The 25,198-nt window shown below is 43.5% G+C and overlaps 1 protein-coding gene across 4 annotated transcripts in view; it reads right to left on the bottom strand.

Annotated features, from left to right (window-relative positions):
- The window catches only part of PIK3AP1 (phosphoinositide-3-kinase adaptor protein 1), a 242,196-nt gene that overhangs the window by 114,302 nt on the left and 102,696 nt on the right, over positions 1 to 25,198 (bottom strand). For 3 of the 4 annotated variants that reach the window (XM_040362258.1, XM_040362256.1, XM_040362257.1), the window contains exon 2: positions 6,560 to 6,967. In XM_040362258.1, coding sequence (XP_040218192.1) covers positions 6,560 to 6,967 — 408 coding nt within the window. Of the gene's footprint in view, positions 1 to 6,559; positions 6,968 to 25,198 lie in introns of those variants that run through there. The other variant, XM_040362259.1, reaches the window with a different exon arrangement.

Raw genomic sequence — 25,198 nt, 5'->3', positions numbered from 1 at the left:
TTTTACCTGCAGAAAAAGGAAGTTAACAGAACTGATTTACAGAATCCACCTGTGGAACAGTAAGTGAGAATCTTGAAGCCACAAAAGAAAAAAATAGAAAAGTGGCCCCATGGGATTGTCACCTCTATTAACCATTATCTTGTAGATAAATTATATTCCTAGTAGAGGACTATGTTGTTTCTCTGGGAAGGTTTTGCTGGTTAATTTTGGTTTATGTTTCAGGATACAAGCTGGATTGGTGACAAATCTTTTGGCGGGAAATCAGCTGACCAATGAATTTAACCTTTCTGTAGATACACCCCGAGTCAGCAGTTACCTCAGGACTGTCATCTGGACTCACCTCTGGATTATCTTCAGCCTTACTTTTGGTTCTTTTGACCCGCTTCCCCGCTTACTCTCCCCTTTGCAATATTTTTCGCTGTTGTGGTCAATCTTTACGAGGTACTATTGTCTACTCTGTGGGCAGACAGTGGTGGGTAAATTGTTATTTGGTTGGTGTAAAATATTGCTGCTTGAGTCTTGGTGACATGCTAGTCTGTTAACCACTTGACCTCTGGATGGTTTTAGTCCATTCATGGCCAGGACACTTTTTGCTATTCATAACTGTGCTACTTTAACTGGAAATTGCTCAGTAATGCAACACTATATGCAAATTACATTTATATAATTTTTTTCACACAAATAGAGCTTTCTTTTGGATGTATTTAATCACCATTGTTTTTTTTGTTTTTATTATATAAACTAAAAAAAAAAATACATAACATTCGGGGAATTTTTTTTTCTTCGTTTCTGAACTAAGTTAGTTTGCAAACAAATACATTTCATAAATCTAGGTAAAAATTTATTCTGCTACATTTCTTATGTGAAAATAACCCAAATCAGTGTATATTATTTAGTCTGTGTGAAAGTAGAAACTATGGTATGTGAAAATTGATCAATCCTGATGTACTGCCAACCCATCTCATTTCTTAAGGCTTTAAAATGTCGGGACAGTACAATTTTTTTTCTCACAATTTTTTAGAAAATGAAGAAATTAAAACTTTTTTTTCACATTTTTTTTTTTTTTACATGCTGTCACCAGTGCAGTATAGCATCATCAAATGACTGGTGTGGCAGTGATCAGGGATTCTGACTGGTGACAGCATGTAAAAAAGAAAATCAAATTAACACTGTACTACTCGGGGGTGATCAGGGATTTATTTTTGTTACACTGATGTTGCTTATAACAGTGATGATCTAGTTTTAACTGAATAGTTTTAACTGTCATTAATGGCTTTCATTCATGACAGTTTTGTTACTATTGCAATCTGTGATTGGCTACAGGTAATCTCACATGGTACAGGGTGCCAAGTACGCTGTGATAGCTGTGGGCCAATCACAACATCAAATGAGTAAGCAAGCAGTCATTGATGGAAGCCATTCATGACATGTGATTGCTGTGATTGGTCATATCAATCACATGATACACTATGGTTGGGTACTGAGTTTTATAAAACTTCCTGGTGGCATTTTCCATTTTGCTTGTGGGCAGCATAAAGCCCACAAGCAAATACTTCCTGAAATTTGTCTCCTGGGAAACATGACACTGTGCTCCCAGGAGACATTGCGAACTAGTCCCAGCAAACACTGGGGCGCTGAGAATTGGAAGAGACACGCCCACTCCCACGGGAGGGATACCCGGAAGTGTCTGCAATTAACTACAGATGCAAGGTATTTATATGCTAGAAAAATTATGGATAGCGAAATGTCGATGTACTTAATGAGCTGTTCTGGATAAGCTTGAGTTGAGATTTAGGGTGAACCTCCGCTTTAAACACAATAAATGGACTCCGACCTAAAGTTTTCTCACAACCTTCATCTTGTGTTTACACTATTATTTAGGTATGTTTTTATGGTATGATTGGTGTTAATGGGGTTAACAATCCCATGTCTCCAATGTGGACACAGACAACAATATACACACTTTTTAGAGTGGGGGAAGGATTAGGGTTCTTAGATTTATTGCTGTCTGGGTCTCTATTGGGGTGATTCTCCTCAGTTTGATTGCACTGTTATGTATACCTAGGCCTCACTTACAACCTGGTGTTGCCTGGTTAGTAAAATTTAAAAAAAATGTGTAAGAAATAGATTTACTGTTACACACTACAGTTGTCACAACTGAATTCAAATACAATAAAGCACTGTCTGACAACGCTTTTGTGCGTGCCCATTCATTTCAGGTTTCAAAAGGTGTGGCCCATTGTTTTTTAAAAACCCAGTAAATCTACTGAGCAAGTAAGTAAACAAAGTTTGGTATTCTAATACAGGCTTTGCAGCCAAGATTCTCATTTGTTTGCATACCACAAATGTTATGGGATTACTAGTTTTACAATAGATGTAGATACCTAGCATGCAACTAACTCAACCAGATTCTACACTATGCATGGCAAGTTTGCTGATAGAAACAGGTTCTTAACACATACAGCTTTACTTCCTATAGCGCACCTTGCAGCAAGGTCTGCTCAAATAGGCTACAAATCACCTACCTGTTAGTAAGTGTAAAATGTACATGAATTAATTTATTTATTTTTATATATACTTTACCTTACTATCATCTTTTCCATAGCTGAAATTTCTCTCAAGTAGGCCAGGCCAAGGAGCATCAGTGAGGGCAATGGAGGGGCCTACCAATATTCAAACATGCCTTAATACAACCATAAAAGACCAGATTAGGGACTCTTCTGGCTTGTATAAGGCTGGGTTCACACCTATGCGAATTGGATGCGGCTTTCACTCCACCCCACGCCCCCGGCGCACCACGTCATTGATTTGATTGACAGCATCGGGAGCCAATGGCGCTGCTATCAATCATCCAATGAAGAGGCCACAAGAGCTGGGAGAAAGCATCGCAGGATGGTGCCCACGGAGATTCGGGGCTCAGGAAAGTAAAACAAGGACTTGGGGGGGGGGGGGGGGTGGAGAGTGCAAGGTGTCTTTTCACCTTAATGCATAGCATGTACTAAGGTGAAAAAACACGAAGCTTTACAACCCCTTTAAGTTTCTATAGTGCAAGGGGTCAGAAGTACATAAAGCACAGACTTCCACTACAAATTACCCCCCATTAAGCCCATATCCCCCAAAATACAGATCTACCCCATCATACCTAAATTCCCCCTCCCTACCTACCCCCCCCCCAAGTATGGACCGCCTTCCCCAGCACAAATCTCTCAGTACAGTACGGGCCCCCCCAGCACAAACACCTCAGTTCAGATTTCCCTCCCAGCCCAGACCAACCTTCCAACACAGTTTGGCTTCCGCAGCTCAGACTGACTTCCCCAGCATAGAACAGACTGACCCACCCAGCACAGATGCCTCAGCACAGATGGACACCCCCAGTCAAACCTATCAGTACAGACTACTCCAGGGCACAAACCCCTCAGCACAGTCCCCCCCAGTACAGAGGGATCACTTCCCCAGCGCAAACCCTCAGTATGCATCCTTCACAAATGCGCTCCAACTGCAGTGGGGCAGTGCCTCTTGGCAGAGAAAGTCAACCAGTGTTACAGTGTACAAATCGGGCAGCTGCCCCCCTGATGACACCTATGGACAAAGCACCCTACAGCCTTCATTCCCTCTGTTCAGTGACCAGCTAAACAGCACTACCTACAGACAGGAAGATAAGCTGTGCCTGCCTACACCCCAGCACAGGCAAACCCCCTCCCATAGACAGACCCCCTTCCCCAGTACAAACCCCTCAGTACAGAAATACCACCCCACCACAGAGCCCTCAGTACAGACTGACCATCCTAAATATCCCCCCCCAGTAAAGACTCCTCAGTACAGAGCCCCCCAACTCTCCTCTCCAGTACTGACCCCTCACTACAGGATCCCCTGCCCCCCTTTTTAGTTCAGCCCCCCCCCCCCCAGTACAAACCTCTTGTTACAGACTACACGATTCTCCATTATACCTCAGTACAGCATCCCATGTCCCCAGTACAGACAGCAGGGCAAGATCTAGGCAGATTTCAGTTGCACCCCCTAATAGCCCCAACTGAGTAGACATTTAATTTGTGACCTCTAATGCCTATCAGCAAAGAAACCGCTTCTGCAATCTCCTTGTTGGGTTGGGATCAATGCTGTTCTGCCTGACGATTCTCTTCCTCTTAAGACAGGAAGCAGTAAGTATGCCCTGCTGTCACCTGATCTCCTGAGCTGCCGGCCCATCTCCTGGCTTAGGAACCACCGCACTACTGCTCCCCGGACTCTTCCTCTCTCTGGGCTGAACAGGGTGTGAAGAGCTATTGATGCCACACTCTGCATAGGCTGTTGATCCACCAATCTCCCTCCCAGACCTGCTGCCTGTTTCACTACTTTTGCCCCACTAAACTGGCAATCCTCCCCACTTCCATCTTCCATTAGAAACAAAGGATCTCTACCTCTCCCTCATCACTGCATACCGGACTTGCTGCTACATCTGCTGGCACAGGGGTCTCTGCACTGTGATCCTCCAGACTCCTCCCACTCCCTCCATGATTAAAGGCTAAGTTCACCTCTATGGAAAAAGAGATCAATGCACATATTTTTGCAGAAAAAATGTGCATTTATTATTTAGGAACCTGTAGTATAAGTTGACCAGATTTTTTAAATGAAATCCAGGGACATATATATATTTTTTTTACTAGCAATAACGGAATCGGCAATTCTGTACACATCGCCACAACCGCCTGTCAAGTCTTACTCTCCGGGCCCGGCTACTACTGGGTGGGGAGCGGAGGAAGATCACTCCGCCAGGGAAGGCAAGGAGATAAGCAGGCAGGCGGCTGGCTGGGGCTTGAGCCAAGGCAGAAGAACATGTGAGCGGAGCTGAATGGGCATGCACCCGAAACTGAAGAAATATTCCCTATGATCCGACCAGCACATGATCATCAGAAAGGGGCATAGATAATGGAAAAAAATACATTCACCCCTAAGCTAGTATTCTGCACTGACTGTCTTTGAAATTGCCCCAGCCCCTGTTCAAATCCAATCCGGGGACAAAACCAGGGACGGACTTGGTCCAGGGACAATCCGGGGACTGTCCCGAAAAATGGGGATGTCTGGTCACCCTACTGTAGTTGATCATGGGCGCAATGTGGACTCCTGTAGACATGTCCTCAGGATTTCAGCCCGTACCTCTGCTTGAAAGCTGGAAGACATATCAGTGGATAACGGGAGCGCTCATCAGCACCCCTGCAGCCCATTGATAACTACAAGTCCATCTGCCACGGTGGAAGACGGTACTTGTAGTTTATTTACTTACAGGAATCTGTGCATGAATGACACAGCTGTGTTGACAGAGCCTCGCACAGCCACGCTATTTAAAAAAAAGTGACAGCAGGTGAAGGGAGAAGAACCCCCACTTTCTGTCAAGAGGGAAGGGGGGCAGGAGCTGGAACATGTTACATTGGCTCCAGCTGCTGTCAATCAAATCCAGTGCAATGGGAGCCAGGGGGCGGGGGCCGAGTCCTGCTGTCTGTGTCAATGGATGCAGCAGCAGGACTCGGGAGCTCACTTGCACGAGTTCCCCCAATGGAAAGTGGCTTGCTGTGGGGGGGACTCGATGAGGAGGAGCCAGGAGCACCGCCGGGCCCCAAGAAAAAGAGGATCAGGGCCCCTCTGTGCAAAACCCTTGCACAGAGGTGGTAAGTATAACATGTTTGTTATATATAAAAAAAAAAAACCTTTACAATCACTTTAAGCTATCTGTGAACCAACATACACAAATAACAAACACTGAGAAGTCTACTGTAAAAGCAGGAGCTGCTACTTACCGTTTTTTTCGCTACATAAGATTTACTTTTTGTCACCCCCAAAAAATGAGGGAAAATGTCTCTGAGTCTTATGGAGCGAATACTGTCCAGGCCCAAGCACTGCCCTCCCCCCATCGCCGCCATTGCCACCCACATGTTACAATACCAGGCCGGCGGCATGGCCATATCCCGTGAGTGCCGGGCGATCTCCCGCTGGGCCTGTCACTCACTTGCTCACAGAAGACACAGCAGAACGAGCGGCCGCTCGGGCTGCTCTGTCTTCTAAGTGACAGGCTGACATCAGTCTGTGCGAGGTGCAGGTGGCACAGGTAGGGCTGCATTTAATGGCATCGATCAAGCTGCATTATTGGCACATTTCAGGCTGCATTTATTGGCATTAATCAGGCTGCATTATTGGCACATTTTATGCTGCATTTAATGGCATTAATCAGGCTGCAGTATTAGCACATTTTAGGCTGCATTTAATGGCATTAATCAGGCTGCATTATTGGCACATTTTAGGCTGCATTTAAGGGCATTGATAAGGCTGCCTTATTAGAACATTTCAGGCTGCATTTCATGGCACTGATAAGGCTGCATTTTGTTGGCACATTTCAGGCTGCATTTTATTGGCACATTTCAGGCTGCATTTTATTGGCACTGATCAGGCTGCATTTTATTGGCACTGGTAAATATTTTAGTACACCATTTGGTTCAGAATATTTTTTTTCTGTGCGTCTTATGGTCAGGTGCCTCTTATGGAGCAAAAAAATACAGTACATGCTACTTACCATCTAATATAGTATCCTTAACTCTTATAACATAGAGTTCTGGTTCATCTTCAGAGGACAGTTGTTTCCAGTGCGGCCAGTCTTGGAATATATATGTGAAATCCTCTTTGTCCATTACTCCACAAAATAAAACAATTATTTTGTGTGGTGGCCTCAAAACTGTCCTCAAGCTCTGCAAGACATCTGGATTATCGAAGTTGCTTTCTAAATCCCCAGAGAGAAGCATAAGAATACATTTGCTATTCTGGAATGTTTTTAGATTTTTGCGTTGAATCGGCTCATTTTCATTGAGTTCATAAGAGTCTATAGCAAAGTCTCGGCCTTCAGGATGAGTTTGAAAAAGACTAAAAAGGTATTGGCACCATTCCTTTGCATCGGGTCCATGAAGTATCAGTAAGTCGTAAACATCTGTGAAACACAAAGAGTAAAATACAGTGATATAACTGGTACCATTTCCCAAAGTGCATTTTGAGTCTGGAAAAATCAGTTTGACTCATTGTAAAAAGACTGTAATAAAATGCAACTAATAGATATCGTTATTCTGCAAATATAATTCATACACATGCACTTATTATTGGCCCTGTAATCATTAAATGTCTTTCTTTTAATGCTTTTTCTGCCCCTTTGTAATGTCCTCTGTGAGCGCCAAAACCTCATACCAAAGTATTTAGGCATAAGACACACCTACCTGCCACGCCCCCTTAAAAAGGAGAATTATACAAAAAAAATTACTGGTTAAACCAAGAAGTTATTTTATTTACCACTACTTTTCCTTTATACTGGCTTTTGAAAATTACAAATGCAGCTATTTAGAAATTGGATGAAAGGTTTAGCACTGGGAAACACTTTTTGAAAGCTAAAAAATCTATTTTATATACAACTTGTGGGGGACAAACTCACAGTTCCTTTAGGAAAACATCACGTTTAAATCACAGGATATTCCCAAACAGAAGAAAAAAACATCTTGCCATCAATCTTACAACAATAAACTTCTGCTCTACCGAGGCTTACTGTGTCCATAGACTGAACAGTCCTTGGTCTTGTAGTAAGTGTCCTCACAAAAGCAAATCTTTTGTATCCAACGTACGGGATGAGCAGCCATGCTCCTAGATGCCTCCTCACATGGAGACTCACACTCTCTCTCTAAGAGCTAGGACCAGCTGCCTTAATCAAGACCTGAAAAAAAAACATTAAACTGCGGTCCATGGACTTGGAAGTCTGTCCCACCCAGAGCTCTATCAGACTCCCAATAAAACCAGCCCCGGAACGGACTTTACCAAACACAGGGTAAAGAACTATGCTTCTTTACCCTGAAGTCTTTGCTAGTATTATCTTAGATTGCAAATCTAAGAATCCGTGGAGGAACATATATCCCAACAATCACTTTTCCTGTAATTTTGACCTATTTTTATAGGCACCCTGCTACAAACTATATAGATCAGACCAAAATGAGGGACCCATGAGGAGGAAAAATGGACAGGCGGACTTTTTCCAAAATCAGGGACATACCCTCGAAATTAGGGACAGTTTGGACATATGCTTCTGTTTGTTTGGAATAAGCAGTGCTTGTCAGTTGCAGTCACATTTACAGCTCTATGCATGCTACAAATCCCATAGTCCATAACTCATCTCGGTAGCAAGTGAGAGACATACAATGGAGGCATAAAGAACAAATGTATCCACACTAGGGATGAGCCGAACACCCCCTGGTTTGGTTCGCAGCAGAACATGCAAACAGGCAAAAAAATTGTTCGAACATGCGAACACCGTTAAAGTCTATGGGACACGAACATGAAAAATCAAAAGTGCTAATTTCAAAGGCTAATATGCAAGTAATTGTCAAAAAAAGTGTTTGGGGACCTGGGTCCTACCCCAGTGGACATGTACCAATGCAAAAAAAGTTTTAAAAACTGTCATTTTTTGGGGGAGAAGTGATTTTAATAGTGCTTAAAGTGAAAAAATAAAAGTGAAATATTCCTTTAAATTTCTTACCTGGGGGGTGTCTATAGTATGCATGTAAAGTAGCGCATGTTTCCTGTGTTTATAACAGTCCCTGCACAAAATTACATTTCTAAAGGAAAAAGGTCATTTAAAACTACTCGCGGCTATAATGAATTGTCGGGTCCCGGCAATACAGATAAAAGTAATTGAAAAAAAACGACATTGGTTCGTCATTAGTCCATTACCGGGCCCTTCAGGTCTGGTATAGATATTAAGGGGAACCCTTCTCCAAATAGAAAAAAAATGGCGTGGGGTTCCCCCCAAAAATCCATACCAGACCCTTATCTGAGTATGCAATCTGTCAGGCTGCAGGAAAAGACGAGGGACGAGAGAGCGCCCCCCTTCCTGAACTGTACCAGGTCACATGCCCTCAACACGGGGAAGATGTCCCCATGTTGATGGAGACAAGGGCCTCATCCCCACAACCCTTGCCCGGTGGTTGTGGGGGTCTGCGGACGGGGTGACCCCTATGTGAATTGGAAAAGGGGTACCCCCTACCATTTCATCCAAAAAAGAGAGAAAAAGGGAAAAAAAACGCACACACAAAGTTAGGACAAGTCCTTTAATAAAAAAAAATAAAAAAATTCCAGCGCCGTAATCTTCTACGAGTCCGACCCGCCGCTATGAATGATACCGCCTCCATAGGAGGCGCCCGGCCGAATGACGCACGGCCGTCTGACAGCTTTTTTTATAACAGAGGGCGGGGCCACCCGTGATGTGGACGGGTGACCCGCCCCCTCTGACGCAACGGGAGTTTTCTGCGGTTTCCCATGGAGTCACGGGTGACCCAACCCCCCTTTGACGCAACAGGGGTGGCCCGTCCAAGCTGCGGAAGGTGGCAGTAAGGGGGGGGCATTCCATCCTACTGCTTGGGATAACAGCCGAGCAGCTTCTTAGCCACATCGGTTGTTATCCCAAGAAAGCCAACTGCCGGCTCTAAACAAAGGTGCCAGGGTGATGTGCAGCGGCAGGCATCACCTCGGTACAATCCCTCCAAGTCGAGGCTACATATTTGCATACTGTCGCCGGGAAGGGGTTCATGTAAAATGTCAACTGATAATGCTCAGTGGATTGTTTATTTACTTGAAGACCTTGAAATTACAAGCTTTTCCCCAGAAGGCTTCAGGTAAAGTATATGTCAGGGCAGAATAACAAAAATGTATTTGCAGCATGTCTGCAATACATGCACATTTCCATGTGTTTTATCACTTCAAGCATTGAAAAAACTGTTAATCCTGCCAGAAGTGTGCTTTGCTGCTAATTTCCTAACAACACTTTGCCTTTGCTGTACTGAAATAGCTGCCTTTGTTGGACTGAAATTGCAAGGAATGGGGTCAGCACTATCCAAGTTGTAATTTGTTAAACTACAGAATATCTCCCTCTCTTCTGAACATCCACAACATGAGGGGGGAGTTTGTGGGAAGAACTGTTGCTGGGGTTCATGTGGGGGGCCTGGAAAGGCAAAGCGATCATGCCTTTGCAGGCTGCTGGAGATATATGCTTAAACCCGGGTATGGTGTTAAGCTGGCACTCTCCATTATAAGGCCCCATACACACGAGAGGATTTATCCGCGGATACGGTCCAGCGGACCGTATCCGCGGATAAATCCTCTCGAGGATTTCAGAAGATTTCTATGCGATGGCGTGTACACACCATCGCATTGAAATCCGCGCCGAAATCCTCTGGCGATGACGTGTCGCGCCGTCGCCGCGATTATGACGCGGCGACGGGCGCGACGCTGTCATATAAGGAATTCCACGCATGCGTCAAATCATTACGACGCGTGCGGGGAATCCCTTTGGACGGATGGATCCGGTGAGTCTGTACAGACGAGCGGATCCATCCTTTGGGATGGACTTCAGCAGATGGATTTGTTGAGCATGTCAGCAAATATTCATCTGCTGAAAATCCATCCCAGGGGAGATTTATCCGCAGATAAATATCCGCCGGAGTGTACACACCATAGAATCTATCCGCTGAAACCCATTCGATGGGATTTATCTGCGGATAGATTCTATGGTGTGTACGGGGCCTAAGTGTCGGTCACCTGAGCAGACATATAATTAACTCTTGAATACTGTAGTGTGACTCACTCCTTTCCCCAAGTAAACATCACTGGTAACAGTTCCTTAAAACACTTCTCCTTCCATACAACATTTCTGAGCCAGCATAGCATAGCGTGCACTGGACTCCACCAGCCCAGAAACCAGTCACCTCATCCCAGTGACACTGATACGCATGTGTAACTCTTTACCTCCATTCCTATATTTGTATCCCAGGCAGTCCTATACAATTACTGTGTGACATGTGCTTTTGTGCTCCAAAGCCTCACTCTATCTTTCGTGACTTCAAGACAAGATACCTATGACACCCTGTACCACAATCGGACCCAAGTTGGAGTACCAAATTCTAGGGAAAGAACCAACCACACAGTCTCTTTCACTACCAGGGTCTGTCACCTATGCCAAGTCACCTCCACTTCCTGGCCGGCTGGCTGCTATAATGCACACATAATGCAATGGCACACAACCCCATGAGGGTTTACTTAACCGTTCACTAGGACACTGGTATTGCATCTTTTCCTCACATTGTCCTGGCACCTGATATGCTCATGTTATGTAATAGACCATGTCTGCACCCCTTTTTTAAGTATTAACATAACTTAGACCAGGCAGTTGTCAATGGCAAAAAAACTTCTCTTTACTTGTAGAACTTATTTGATTACAACTCAGAGTGCATTACATGTCTTCTCAGACATGGTTCACACTCTCAGCAATTCCCTCTTACGTGTGGTGCCTCCTGGTATGACTAATTATCATACCTCAATAATGCAGAAAGTCCATAATGTCAATGTCCTGGGAACCGCAACCGGGTTCCCACCAAGGGGAGAACACTTATGCTGCGTACACACGATCTGATTTTCCGTCGGAAAAACCTTGGATGTTTTTTCCGACCAAATTGCGCTCAAGCTTGGCTTACATACACACGGTCACACAAGTTCCCTGAACTTTCGTCCGTCAAGAACGTGGTGACGTACAACACTACGACAAGCCGAGAAAATGAAGCTCAATGCTTCCGAGCATGTGTCAAATTGTTTCTGAATATGCGTCGGAATTGCTACAGATGATCGGATTTTCCGATAGGAACTTTTTCAGTCGGAAAATTTGAGAACCAGCTCTCAATCTTTTGTTGGCGGAAATAAAAGTTTCATATCAATAATGTTATATTTATGCAATTTTGTATCCATATGATGTAATTGTGCTACTCTATATGGCTAATGTATATATATGTTTTTCATTTCGTTATAAATTTAAAAAAATGGATGTCGTTTTCCCCTGAGGAAGCGGAACCCGCAAAACATGTAGGGAAATGCGATCTTCCTGTTTTCTCAAGTTAACTACAATCCTGCTTGTTGATGACCATTGGTATTCATGAAATCAAACGAATCATAGGTTTTAATATGTCTTTTTTGTATTTTTGTATATTATGTATTGAATAAAACTATTTTTGTAATTTTTTACATAAGACATTGTTCTTTCTCATCATTACTACCTACATATATGCACCGTAATTTATCCCCTTTCCTTCCATTTTTCCACAATTTGAATATTACTTGGGATTAGGTGCCTTATTATATGGGTGATTCTAGAAGTGTCGGGACTACAAAAAATGATTATATATACATTTTTTCTTAATTTGTTCTCATGAAAATCAGTATTTTTGTTTTCTTCTGCAAACAATTGATGGATCATACAATTAATGGGATGTCTTGTGCACACATGGAACTTGTATTTCTCTATCTAAAATGCAAGTTATATATTGACCTATAACAGCTTTGGTAAGGTTCATGTTTTTCCCTGTATTCATATATTCTTTATGCCCTGCAATTATTATTTTGTATACAATTCATTAAACTTCAGCATATTTAATTTATGCCAATACCTTTGTTATACAAGTGTATGTGTTAACTTAAATCAGTGTCTGTTAATTATGCCTTTAAAGAACAAGCAATTTTTTGATATGGATGTAAATATGTTTTCATGTTTTTTATCTTTGTAATAAAACCTCTTAATTTTGTATGTTGTATAAGTAAGTCTTAATCTCTACACCTAACTCCTTTAAAATCCCGAGGCTTGTTACCTCTCCTTCCCCACCCATTTTTGATTAGTCTCATATTGGAATGTGGTGTTCAATTTGACTCCTCTGTCTTGCCCTGTAAAAATGAACTGAAACAATGTGAATTTACATCTGTAAACTACTGAAGCACTACCACAGTGGGAGCTGCTGATTAGGATGGGTTCTCTGTTCTTTGCCTTGTCCTTTTCAAAAAAAACTCTGCCCTTCTAACACATTAGGTTGAGTGTACAAATATACAATATCACAGGAAATACTTAGTACCCAGGAGTAGCTATAAACAAAAAACAGGCACTGATACTAAATGCAAACTTAATATAATGTCAACCACAATGTCACCCAATATGGTTGCTAACTAGGCAAGCATAAAATGGATTAACGACGGTAATAACACAATTTAGCATACCAAGTGATTAACAAGGGGGAGGATGAGAACGAAGAAGAGGAAAAATACCAATGGATTTGACCCTATACTGCAGAGATACAGACCTTCCCGGATAAACCGTGGCATATTGGTCATTGGTGCTATCCATGGTTTCTCTGCTTCTAAGTGGAGGGCAGTGTTTTTTTTCTTCTTTTTCTATCATTGTTTCTGTTTTTATTTTTTTTCCCCATCTTCCTATTTTTTTCTCTTTGTTGATATGTGAACCTGAGGAACTGTTTCTCCGACCAAAAATTATATACTAGATTCACGGAAGATTCTGTCCCAGCCGCCATGAAGACTCTTAAATTTGGATCCTTGAATATCAGAGGTCTAAACACGCCACAAAATAGATCACAAACGTCATACAATATGCAAAGACATGCTGGTAGGTTAATTGGCTTCTGCCTAAATTGGCCCTAGTATATGAATGTGAGTTAGGGACCTTAGATTTTAAGCTCCTTGAGGGTAGGGACTGATGTGAATGCACATGCGTAAATTGATGGCCCTATATAAGTACCTAAATAATAATAATAATATTGTGGTACTGTGGTACCCCAAAAGTGTAGTGACCCAGAATTCTCAACTGGACGGGTTGAAGGGCTCCAGGAAGCTTATAATGTACAGAGGAAAATGGTGTTTCAGTTTCCTCATTATTTAATAAAGTCCACTTTGGGACCTGGAGCCCGGGGATTTTGTAGAGATCCGGGTGGGATGAAATCCCCAGTCCTGGGTCCAGATTTTGAGATTTACCAGCACACTGACTGGTCAGGTGTGTGCTGGCCTATTTGTAGACACCTGACCATGGTTCTGGGCTCCACCCTCCCAGGGGGTCCAGGCTTGCAAGGGAGAACCCAGAGTGTGCAGGTGTGCACTGGAGTAGCTAGAGAAGCTGGAGAGTGCAGGTTGCACTTTGAAACCCAGAGACCTGAGCCTGGGGTTGCTGACAGGCGTCAGGAGGGCTTCATGCGGGAGCCTGAGCAGTGGTGCTGCTGCTGAAGAGAGCAAGGTGGCTCAGTATTTTCATTTGCATGTGTGAGCCAGGAGGCTGAACATACTATCATTTAATGTTGATGGTGAAAAACCCCTGCGAGGGAAACCACTTTTGTTTTCATCTCTGGAACTTTGTTTGATTTTCTTTAATAAAAGTGGGCCAACATGCCCTCAAAAGGAAACATTTGTGTGGGACTGTTCTCGCTAGCGGGTGCTACACTTTAGCTAATAACCCCCAACCATACAATATGCACAAGCAAAAGGCAAATTTTTGTTTTGTTTTTAACAGGAAACTCATTTTAAATCCACATCACTCCCGCAAATGCCCACAAAATACTATTCCTCCTAATTTATGAGCAATAATTTTTTGGGAAAGTCGAAAGGAGTGGCAATTGGTGTACAGTACTCAATCTAAATCCCTGATGTTCAGGAGCTTATTGACTCTGAGGGTAGGTACCTCTTTATTAAGTGTAAAATCTTTCATCAGCCATGCTAACCTCCATATTATGTAAGCGTAGAGATTTCCAGGAGGGATCTCTGATTTTACGTGGTGATCTGAACATAACTCTGGACCCCTTAATGGATAACTCAACTTGTAAACCTGTAAACCACATATTTCTTATCTTCGTTTAAATAGGTTGACACGTTTGCTTCATTCACTTCAGTTAGTGGATGTCTCAGCTACTCACAATACATATAGCAGGATATAGACTACTTCTTAATTTCCCAACGTCTATTAGATTGGGAACCGTGGTCTACAATAGGTGTACAAATGTGGTCGGATCACTTCCCAGTATACTTTTCAGTGAAACTTCCTAATACTTGTAAATTGAAACCCACTTGGAGATTAAATGAGAATCTCTTAAAGGATCCATTGACAATGGAATCTATAGCGGCAACAGTCTTGGCTTTCTTTACTGACCACAAAGATGATACAAAGGCACCTACTAAAAAGTGGGAGCACTGAAGTGCTTGCTTAGGGGAGTCTTTATCTTTCACAGTGCTAAACTGAAGAGAGAGAGGGCCTCTACTGTAGCCTCCCTACTTAAGGAGACCAATGAAGTAAAATGAAAACATATAAAAAAAAAATGAAAAAAAGAAAAGAAGAAACTGTGCTAAACTATAATGTGAAAAATAAAGATATTAAATGTATAGTCCCAATATGAGTATAGACCAAGTATATCTGTGAGGATAAGAAAGCTGCAAACCTGCTGATAAACAAACAGTGATAGAAATTCGAAAACGGGAGTTGGTTGCGCTAACTGTGATAGTACTGCACAAAGTATGAACAAAGATAATAATATATTGTGATTACTTCACAGAAAAAAACTTGTTTGATGTGATCCACCACCGAGAGAAATGCCTGCTTACCGGAACTCAGTGACCCCCCATTACAGAGGATCAAAGACAGCCTATAGGAAGTACAGCTCAATCTGCTCCAGCCGAATCCAAAGGATGGTAATTCAGGTCAACACACTCACAGATTCAATGGATTCCAATCTTAGGCCCCGTACACACGACCGAGTTTCTCGGCAGAATTCAGCCAGAAACTCGGTCGGAGCTGAATTCTGCCGAGAGACCCGGCCGTGTGTACACTTTCGGCCGAGGAAGCCGACGAGGACCTCGGCGAGGAAATAGAGAACATGTTCTCTATTTCCTCGTTGTTCAATGGGAAATTTCGGCTCGCCGAGATCCTCGGCGGCTTCACAAGGAACTCGACGGGCAAAACGATGTGTTTTGCCCGTCGAGTTCCTCGGACGTGTGTACGGGGCCTCAGAGATCATGCCTGTTGGGCTCCGCAGTAGGACTATGATCTCTGAGATTGGAATCCATCGAATCTGTGAGTGTGTTGACCTGAATTACCATCCTTTGTATTCGGCTGGAGCAGATTGAGCTGTACTTCCTATAGGCTGTCTTTGATCCTCTGTAATGGGGGGTCACTGAGTTCCGGTAAGCAGGCATTTCTCTCGGTGGTGGATCACATCAAACAAGTTTTTTTCTGTGAAGTAATCACAATATATGGAAGAGACTGTTTTTCACATGGATGTTTCAAGTTTGGAGTCAATTATACCATCTTCACACCAATTTTTTTATAAATTTTTTGTTGTGTTCTCTTTGGACTCACTAAGTTCACATTATCAATTTGCTACATATGATCAGCTCATTGGACTATCACATGTGTTTTTGTGGGTTCACTCATGTATTCACAATACCCATTTGCTATACTAATGCCATATGGTTTAGTTCATTGGATTATTAGATGTATTTTTGTGTTTTCACTGATTTATATGCACTAAGTGACAATTAATAATCATCATTATCTTTGTTCATACTTTGTGCAGTACTATCACAGTTAGCGCAGCCAACTCCTTTTTTCCATATAAAAAAAAAAACGTTTTCAACAAAAGAACTGCGCTCCCTGCTTAAACACGCTTTTTTGAAACATAGAGAATGTACGTAACAAGTTATTTATGAACATGGAATCAAATGTAGTAAAGCTCTAGCTTTCTTTATCTCCCAAAAAAAAACAAAAAAAAATACATTATATTGGGCATTATATTTCAAAGGTGTGATGTCAACAGCGAGGCCTTGTATACGCCACTAAATAACTTCCATTTTGCATGATTATTACTCTATATAACTATATAATTTAAGGGATACAACTATATCTATATTGGATAATTTTATTCATTCCCAACTCTCTCACAATATTCAACGTACTGCCCTACCCTGTATAACAGAAGAGAAGGTCAAGAGCCACTTGACCCCTTTTTCAATAGAAGTCATTCAGGTCGTAAAATCTTTAAAACCAGGTAAATGTCCCAGACCCGATAGGCTTCTAGGGGCCTTTTATAAGCAGTTTGGTGACATCCTCAATAACAAAACCAAGCTAGATTGCCCATTCACCAAGCAAACACAGGAGGTGAAAATCACTCTTATTGCAAAAACAGAAAAGGATTCTACTCAATGTTCTAGCTATAGGCCCATTTTTTTGATAAATGTGGACTTAAAAATATTTTGCTTAAATCTTGGCCCTGCATCTTCAAACTGTGATCCCTTCCCTGATAGGCTTAGATCTGATGGGGTTTGTCCCTAACAGGGAAGCTAGTGACAATGGGCCAGATCCACAGTGAGAGTATGCCGGCGTATATACTGATACGCCGGCGTACTTTCAAATTTCCTGCGTCGTATCTTTAGTTTGAATCCTCAAACCAAGATACGACGGCTTCGGGGTTCGATCCGACAGGCGTACGGCTTCGGATCGTAGGTGCAATACTTCGGCGCCCGCTGGGTGGAGTTTGCGTCGTTTTCCGTGTCGGGTATGCAAATTAGCGATTTACGACGATCCACGAACGTACGCGTGGCCGTCGCATTTTCTAACGTCGTCTGTAGTCGGCTTTTTCCGGCGTATAGTTAAAGCTGGTATTGTGCGGCGTATACATAGACTTGCCATGTTAAGTATGGCCGTCGTTCCCGCGTCGAATTTTTTTTATTTTTTTTGTAAGTCGTCCGTGAATAGGGATGGACGTAACTCACGTCTAATTTCAAAAATGACGTAGTTGCGACGTCATTTCGCGCAAAGCACGGCGGGAAATTTCAAAACGGAGCATGCACAATTCAATCAGCGCGGGGACGCGCTTCATTTAAATGAATCACGCCCCCTAATCGCCAATTTGAATTAGGCCGCCAGAGATGCGCTACGCCGCCGTAACTTACGGCGCAAATTCGTTGAGGATTCAAACTTAAGCCAGGTAAGGTACGGCGGCGTAGCGTATCTCACATACGCTGCGCCGATCTACATCTCTGTGGATCTGGCCCAATATTTTTAAGACAAGCTTCCTCATACAGTATCCCCATAAAACCAAGAGCCCACTTTGTCTTCTTTCATTAGATGCGGAGAAGGCTTTTGATAGCCTGGATTGGAGGTTTATGGTAGTATCCCTGAAACAAGTAGGTCTCCCCCGAAGAGTTTATACAAAAAAATAAAGGCTCTATATACATCTGCTAGGATAAGGGTTAATGCAGGGCTCGACAAATCCTGGTCGCCAGGTCGCCGTGGCGACTAGAAATAGCGTCCTGGCGAGTGGGGTCTTGGCTGGGAAGGTAGACATGAGTTCCAGAGTCTCAATCAGCGGGGATGGAGCAGTAAGAGCGGGGATGGAGCAGTAAGAGAATTACTGAGCCTCAATCAGTGGGGATGGAACAGTAAGAGCAGCGCGGCAGCCACTGATGTTTTTTTAGATTTTTTTTGTTCCATAGGACCGGCGCTCTGCGGACTAGGCCGAAGCCGCGGCCTCGCTTAAAAAATCCTGCCCGCAGCTCGCCGCGTTCCTGGGAAAAGGCCGCGAGCGGCATCCAGCCGGATGCTGCTCGCGGCCTTTTCCCAGGATCGCTTTATTTTCTCCTCTCCTCTACGCAATGCAAATACATATACATAAACACTGGAATACCAATGCTGTTCCTCCTATTAAAGAGTGGATAGTTAAATTGAATTATTTAAGGAGAATGGAGGATTATTGGCAAGTATACAAGAATGTTATCCCAAGAACATGGCCGTGTGGTCTCCTTGGATTGAGTTTTTGTAATCTGACGATCTTTTGTATAAATAGCTTCTACTTTACAGTTTGGCTCTGACTTAAAATGGTGGCATGGTCAGAATTATTTTGGCGGTGCGGTGCTCCCGAGACGGATTGTCAGAGAAAAAGATAGATATGCTCTTAAAAAATAAAAAATAAATTCTCTTAAGAATACATTTTTTCTTAAGATAAATAATGGTTGCTTAAAGTGGAACAGTAATTTTTTCAACTTTCCATCTATTACATATTCTGCCCTTTTTGTTTTAACTTTGCATAGTAAAACCTTTTTCTGACAGTAAATACATTATACAGACCACTTCCTGTCTCTTGTCTGGTAATTAGCCTAGGCTTATGACATCATGCACAACTCTCTCTCTCACTTTCGTGAGAGTTTACCAGGAAGGGAGGATGAGTCATAAGAGGGACAATGAGAGCTGCAGGACTGCAGAGCTGGAGGTGTGCCTCTGTGTGTCTGTGTAAATCCAGGAAGTGAACAGGCAGAAGCTTATAGTTGCCCACAGTTAAAATGGATGCAGCCAGACTCAGTGGAGGGAGATTTCTGCAGCATATTTGGCAAGTACAGAATCACAGTATATATAAAATAATATGCAAAGTTGTTGGAGGGAAGCTTCAGAATGGCAGAGATGTTTTTATTTCAAATTGTGTGAGCAGGACTGCAGTTCCTCTTTAAGTATAGATGCTCTTATTGAACAGGTTGTAAGACATACTCATATTGATTTTTAGTTTTTAGAAGTATTAGAAAGGATTGTCTTATTCCTGTTCCACTAATGTTGTAATATATGGGATCAGGGTGTCCCAGATTAGAGGCGGATTTCTAATTAGGCGGTTGCCTAAGGCCTCGCACTAACACGGGCCGCCTAGTTTGTCTAAAGAGCCGCCTCTGATTATCCTTATACATCAGTCCCAGTACAGTCAGCGTAGCTTCGTGCTGCCTCATTCAGTGTACAGTCAGTCCCCCTCTCTGCTCTGCAACACCACGCCCCACCAGGGCACTGCCCAGTCTCCACTCCTGTCATTAAACTCCATGGAACAGCCGGCAGAGACACACACAGAGACCGACGACTGCCCCGCACCATTGGCAAATCCTGGCTGTCCGTCCCTTGAGCTGATATCTTGTGCTAGGGTGCAGCTAGCATCTCAGCAGGATCGCTGAGTCCACCCCCCTTCAAGGGCAGGGCTTCCGTGGGGCTGGTGGAGCCAATTTCAGTTCGCTGTCTGTGTGCATCTGCGTGACTGCTGAGCTGAGGATGCGCTGACTGAGCTGTGAGGGGACAGAGCCTTGCTGTGTGCCCGGTACATGGGCATGGGGGCGGTACATGGGTTTCGGGGGTACATTTGACTGAGGGGGTGTGCATGTGACTGGGGGGGTGTGCATGTGACTGGCGGGGTGTGCATGTGATGGGGGGGAAGTGACTGAGGGTGTGTAAATGTGACTGGGGGTGTGGATGTGACTGGGGGGTACATGTGACTGAGGGGCTGTGCATGTGACTGGAGGGTATGCATGTGACTGGGGGTGTACATGTGCCTGGGGTTTACAGTCAGGTCTGCTCAGTCCTCTGGCAGCGTCCCAGTGTATCCGCCTGTGATTGACAGCCGGGTCCCGCTGACCTGACTCCACCCCACCCTCATCCCTGGCCACCCAGGACTTCACTGCAGTGGTCGGGAGGTCCCAGCTCAGTCCAGTGCCGATACTCAGCCATGGTGGACAAGGTGCACTTCATTCTGCACTGGCACTGCTCATGATCAAGCCGGCTATCTCCCACCAGGAGCTCTTCCACTATGGCAGTGTTTCTCAATTCCAGTCCTCAGGCCCCCCCAACAGGTCAGGTTTTCAGGATTTCCCTCAGATGAAAAGGCTGCGGTGATTACTAAGGCAGTGAAACTGATCAAATCACCTGTGCAAAATAATGGAAAACCTGACCTGTTGGGGGGGCCTGAGGACTGGAATTGAGAAACACTGCACTATGGGGAGTCAGAGAGGACCTACTGCTGCCCAACCTGGATGATGAGACCCCCAGGGTGGTGAAATTTCGTGCAGTCCCTTCTCTTCTATGAGGCCGAGTTCCAGGAGCTCTATGTAAGTACAGCACCGAGAGAGACAGAGCACTGACAGCAACACAGAGAGAGACAGAGCACGGAGGGAGACAGAGCACTGATACCAGCACTGAGAGAGTGTACAATGACACCAGCACAGAGAGAGACAGAGCACTGACACCAGCACTAAAACCTTGTACACATGATCGGATTATCCGACGGGAATTTTGTAATGACAGGCTGTTGTCGGAAAATCTGACCGTTTGTATTCTTCATCGGACAATTGGTGTTGCATTTTTCCACGAACACTAAGAGACAGTATTGCTCTCTTAGTGTTGGTGTCAGTATTTAATGGCCGACTTCAAAATGGCCACCATGGTCACCACCCATCTTGAAAAGTTTCCCCCCTCACATATACTAATGTGCCACAAACAGGAAGTTAATATCACCAACCATTCCCATTTATATCCATATTTGGATATCCCATTTGTATCCATATAAATGGCCCACCCTGTATAATAAAAAGTAAAAAAAAAATTGTGGTGATTACATACCACCAAAAGAAAGTTATTTTTGTGTGAAAAAAAATGATATAAATTAAATTTGGGTACAGTGTTGCATGACGTTGCAATTGCCAGTTAAAGTAGCGCAGTACCGGATGGCAAAAAATGTCCTGGTCAGGAATGGGGTAAATCCTTCCAGAGATCAAGTGGTTAATATACCATATACCTTGGTTAGCAATAGCAGGCTACATACAGTATTTGTCTTATGAAATTTCGATAAACTACCCATGTACTGAGCATTTCCTTACCTGCAGAGAACCAAAGTAATCTAATGCCGCATACACACGCTTGGAATTTCCGACAACAAATGTTCGATCGGAGCTTGTTGTCGGAAATTACGACAGTTTGTAGGCTCCATCGGAGGACATTTGCTGTCGGAATTTCCGACAACAAAAATTTGAGAACTGGATCTCAAATTTTCCGACAACAAAATCCGTTTTTGTAAATTCTGAGTGTGTGTAGACAATTCCGACGCACAAAATTCCACACATGCTCTGAATCAAGCTGATTGTACTTAATTTTTTTTTTTTTTACTTTCCCACCCTTTCCTTGTGATGTTGAATAAGTACAGTTACGTTGCAGAAAAATTTGTGAAGTAGTTGTTAGACTGCTGTGCTAGTCATTTTCCTTGGATCTGGAATGCGTTTGATGCCACAAGTTGGCTACATCCATCCTTTCTCCACTTCAGCTATTTAAAGCAGCAAAGCAAACACTATCAGCCTGTGCAGGGGTCAAGGACTAACATTTCTTCTGAAATTGAACTGGGTGTCCTTACAACTGCTATGAGAATATAACTTTTATCTTCTACAAAATATAACAAAAGTTAGCACTTTAAGTTACGAAGTTACATATATAGTTACATAGTTAGTCAGGTTGAAAAAAAGACACAAGTCCATCTAGTTCAGGGGTCTCAAACTCAAATTACCTGAGGGCCACAAGCAGGGCAGGGCTTAGGGTGGTGGGGGCCCCTGGGCTTGAGTGTTGAAGGGGCCCCCTGGAGCCGAGAATTGGGTGGGTCAAAGTTGTTGAGCGGGGGGGCACATTAAAGTTGAAAGTTGTTGAGCGGGGGGAGGCGAATTGAAGTTGTTGAGCGGGGGGGCGCATTATATTAAAGTTGTTTAGCGGGGGTGCCTCTCACCTGTGCACGGAATGTGTCGGCTCTCTTCTCTCTTCCCTTCAGCAGACATCCACACACCTTTCCGGTGCCTCTCACCTGTGCCGACAGCCGGGGCCACAGACTGTCATTAGCCCGGCTGTCGGCTTTCTTCCCTTCAGCAGCCACAGTCCTCCACACACCGCTCCGGTTCCTCCTGCTTCCGTGCTGCCTCCTCTTGCAGTGCGGGAAAATTAACCGTTTCGCGGGACTGCGGGAAGAAGCTGTCTGTGCGGGAAAGTCCCGCAGAATCCGTGCGTGTTGGGAGGTATGCGCAGGGCCGCCATCAGGAATTTACTATTGTTGCCACCTGTCCAGGAATCACCCGGACAGTTTGGGTTTTGGATCTTGTGTCCGGGTTTCAGGCAGACTTATTTAGACTGGGCTGTGGCTCCCCAAGTAACTGAGGTAGTCACACAAAGATCTGTTGCCATTCGGGAGATGCGGGCCGCTGTCTGGGGGCAGGTTTGGCATCACTGAGGGGGAGCCATGATGTCAGCAAGAGCAGTTTGGCCACACCCACTGTTTGGTGCAGCGGGCTGCATTACCACTCTCCTTGAGGTACCCAAAGGTGCCCCAGGTCTTTTATAATCCTATTGTGTATACTACAAAAAGAAATGTGCCCTGTGCCGCTAAAGTGTTCAGGTTTGGCTTGAAGAAAAGGTGGCAACTCTACCCCTTACACAGCTTAAGGCATGGGCCCCCTGGAGCAGAGAACGGGGGGGGAGGGTGCTGCCGCCTGAAATTGAGAAGCGGGGGGCTGCCGCAAATTGAGAAGCGGGGGGGCCTTTACAAAAAAAAGAAGAAATAAAGAAAAATATATATATATAAAAAAAGGGGGTAGCCTGGGGACCTCTGGGCCCTTTAATAAAAAGAAAAAAGAAACCTATGGGCCCTTTAATAAAAAAATAAATAAACATTTATAAAAAATACATAAAAAAAGGAAGGTTGCCATCCGGGGCTCTGGGTCCTCTGGGCCCCTCTGGGACTTTTAATAAAAAATAAAAAAAATTAAACAAAAATAAAAAAATAAACATTTATAAAAATAAATAAAAAAGGGGGGTTGTCACATGGGGCCCTGGGGACCTCTGAGCCCTTTAAAGTGGAGTTTCCATACCAAATTTCATTATTGTGCTCATTAAACCTAAAAAAGGTAAAAAAAAAAAAAAATATGGAAATACCTGTTGCTATGCGGTCCCACGAAATCTGCCTTTGAGACCACCTAGGATTCTGACATCATCTCCCTCTAATGCTCCTGGGAAATGTGTGTCATCATTTCCCAGGATGCAGTGCACTGTCCAATTATCACTCCCCATCCAAGACTTCCAGGAAGTAAATGCTTGTAGGCTTCACAATGCCCACAAGCAAAATGACAACGGTGTAGACATAGTTTTATAAACTATCTTTTTTGAATATCTATGCGGATCGGCGGCGGATTATAAATAGTAAGTGACCGGATTTATATTATAAAAATGCAGGATGAAAGGACATACATTTAAAAAATGCTAATTGTGGTTGGAACTCCGCTTTAATAAAAAATAAAAAAATAAATATATATATATATATATTAAAAAAAATGTAAGTTTTTTTTATATAAAAAAAGGGGGGGTTGCCATCCGGGGGCCCTGGAGACCTCTGGGCCCTTTAATAATAATAATAATAATAATAATAATAATTAAAAAATATATATATATATATATATATATGTTTTTTTTTTTTAAAGGGGGCCCCCTATTGGGCGGGGCCCATGGGCTTGAGCCCAGTCAAGCCCAATGGTAAGTCCGGCCCTGGCCACAAGACAAGTTTTCATATGCCATGGGGGGCCGCATGCAAACTTTCAAACTTCAAAAACAACAGTACTGGTGTCAGCGAACACATTATTAACCCCCAGCACTGGTGTCAGCGAGCGCATTATTACCCCCCAGCACTGGTGTAAGTCAGGGTTTGACAAATTTGCTTGGAATCTAGGAGCCAGCTAAAAAAGTTAGGAGCCAGAAAACGCACCCCGTCCCGACGAGCTTGTGCGCAGAAGCGAACACATACGTGAGCAGCGCCCGCATATGTAAACGGTGTTCAAACCACACATGTGAGGTATCGCCGCGATTGGTAGAGTGAGAGCAATAATTCTAGCTCCTCTGTAACTTAAAACATGCAACCTGTAGATTTTTTTAAACGTCGCCTATGAAGATTTTAAAGGGTAAAAAAGTTTGTCGGCATTCCACAAGCGGACACAATTTTGAAGCGTGACATGTTGGGTATGAATTTACTCGGCGTAACATTATCTTTCATAATATTAAAAAAAATGGGGATAACTTTACTGTTGTCTTATTTTTTTATTAAAAAAAGTGTAATTTTTTCCCAAAAAAGTGCGCTTGTAAGACCGCTGCGCAAATATGGCGTAACAGAAAGTGTTGCAACGATCGCTATTTTATTCTCTAGGGTGTTAGGATAAAAAATATATATAATGTTTGGGGGTTCTAATTAGAGGGAAGAATATGGCAGTGAAAATAGTGTAAAATGACATTAGAATTGCTGTTTAACTTGTAATGCTTAACTTGTAATACCAACGGCCACCACCAGATGGCGCCATCTCACATCTGGTGGTAATAACTTGTAATACCAACGGCTCACCACCAGATGGCGCCAGCTCCCCTCACTTCCACCTTGCCTGCGGGCCATTTATAACTGGTCCGCGGGCTGGTACTTTGAGACCACTGCTCTAGACGTAAAGAGTGCCCCCG

Source organism: Rana temporaria, chromosome 8 (assembly GCF_905171775.1).
Source record: "Rana temporaria chromosome 8, aRanTem1.1, whole genome shotgun sequence".
NCBI classification, from domain to species: Eukaryota; Metazoa; Chordata; class Amphibia; order Anura; family Ranidae; genus Rana; species Rana temporaria.
Note: the sequence above shows the minus strand (reverse complement) of the source record. Positions and strands in the feature narration are given on the sequence as shown.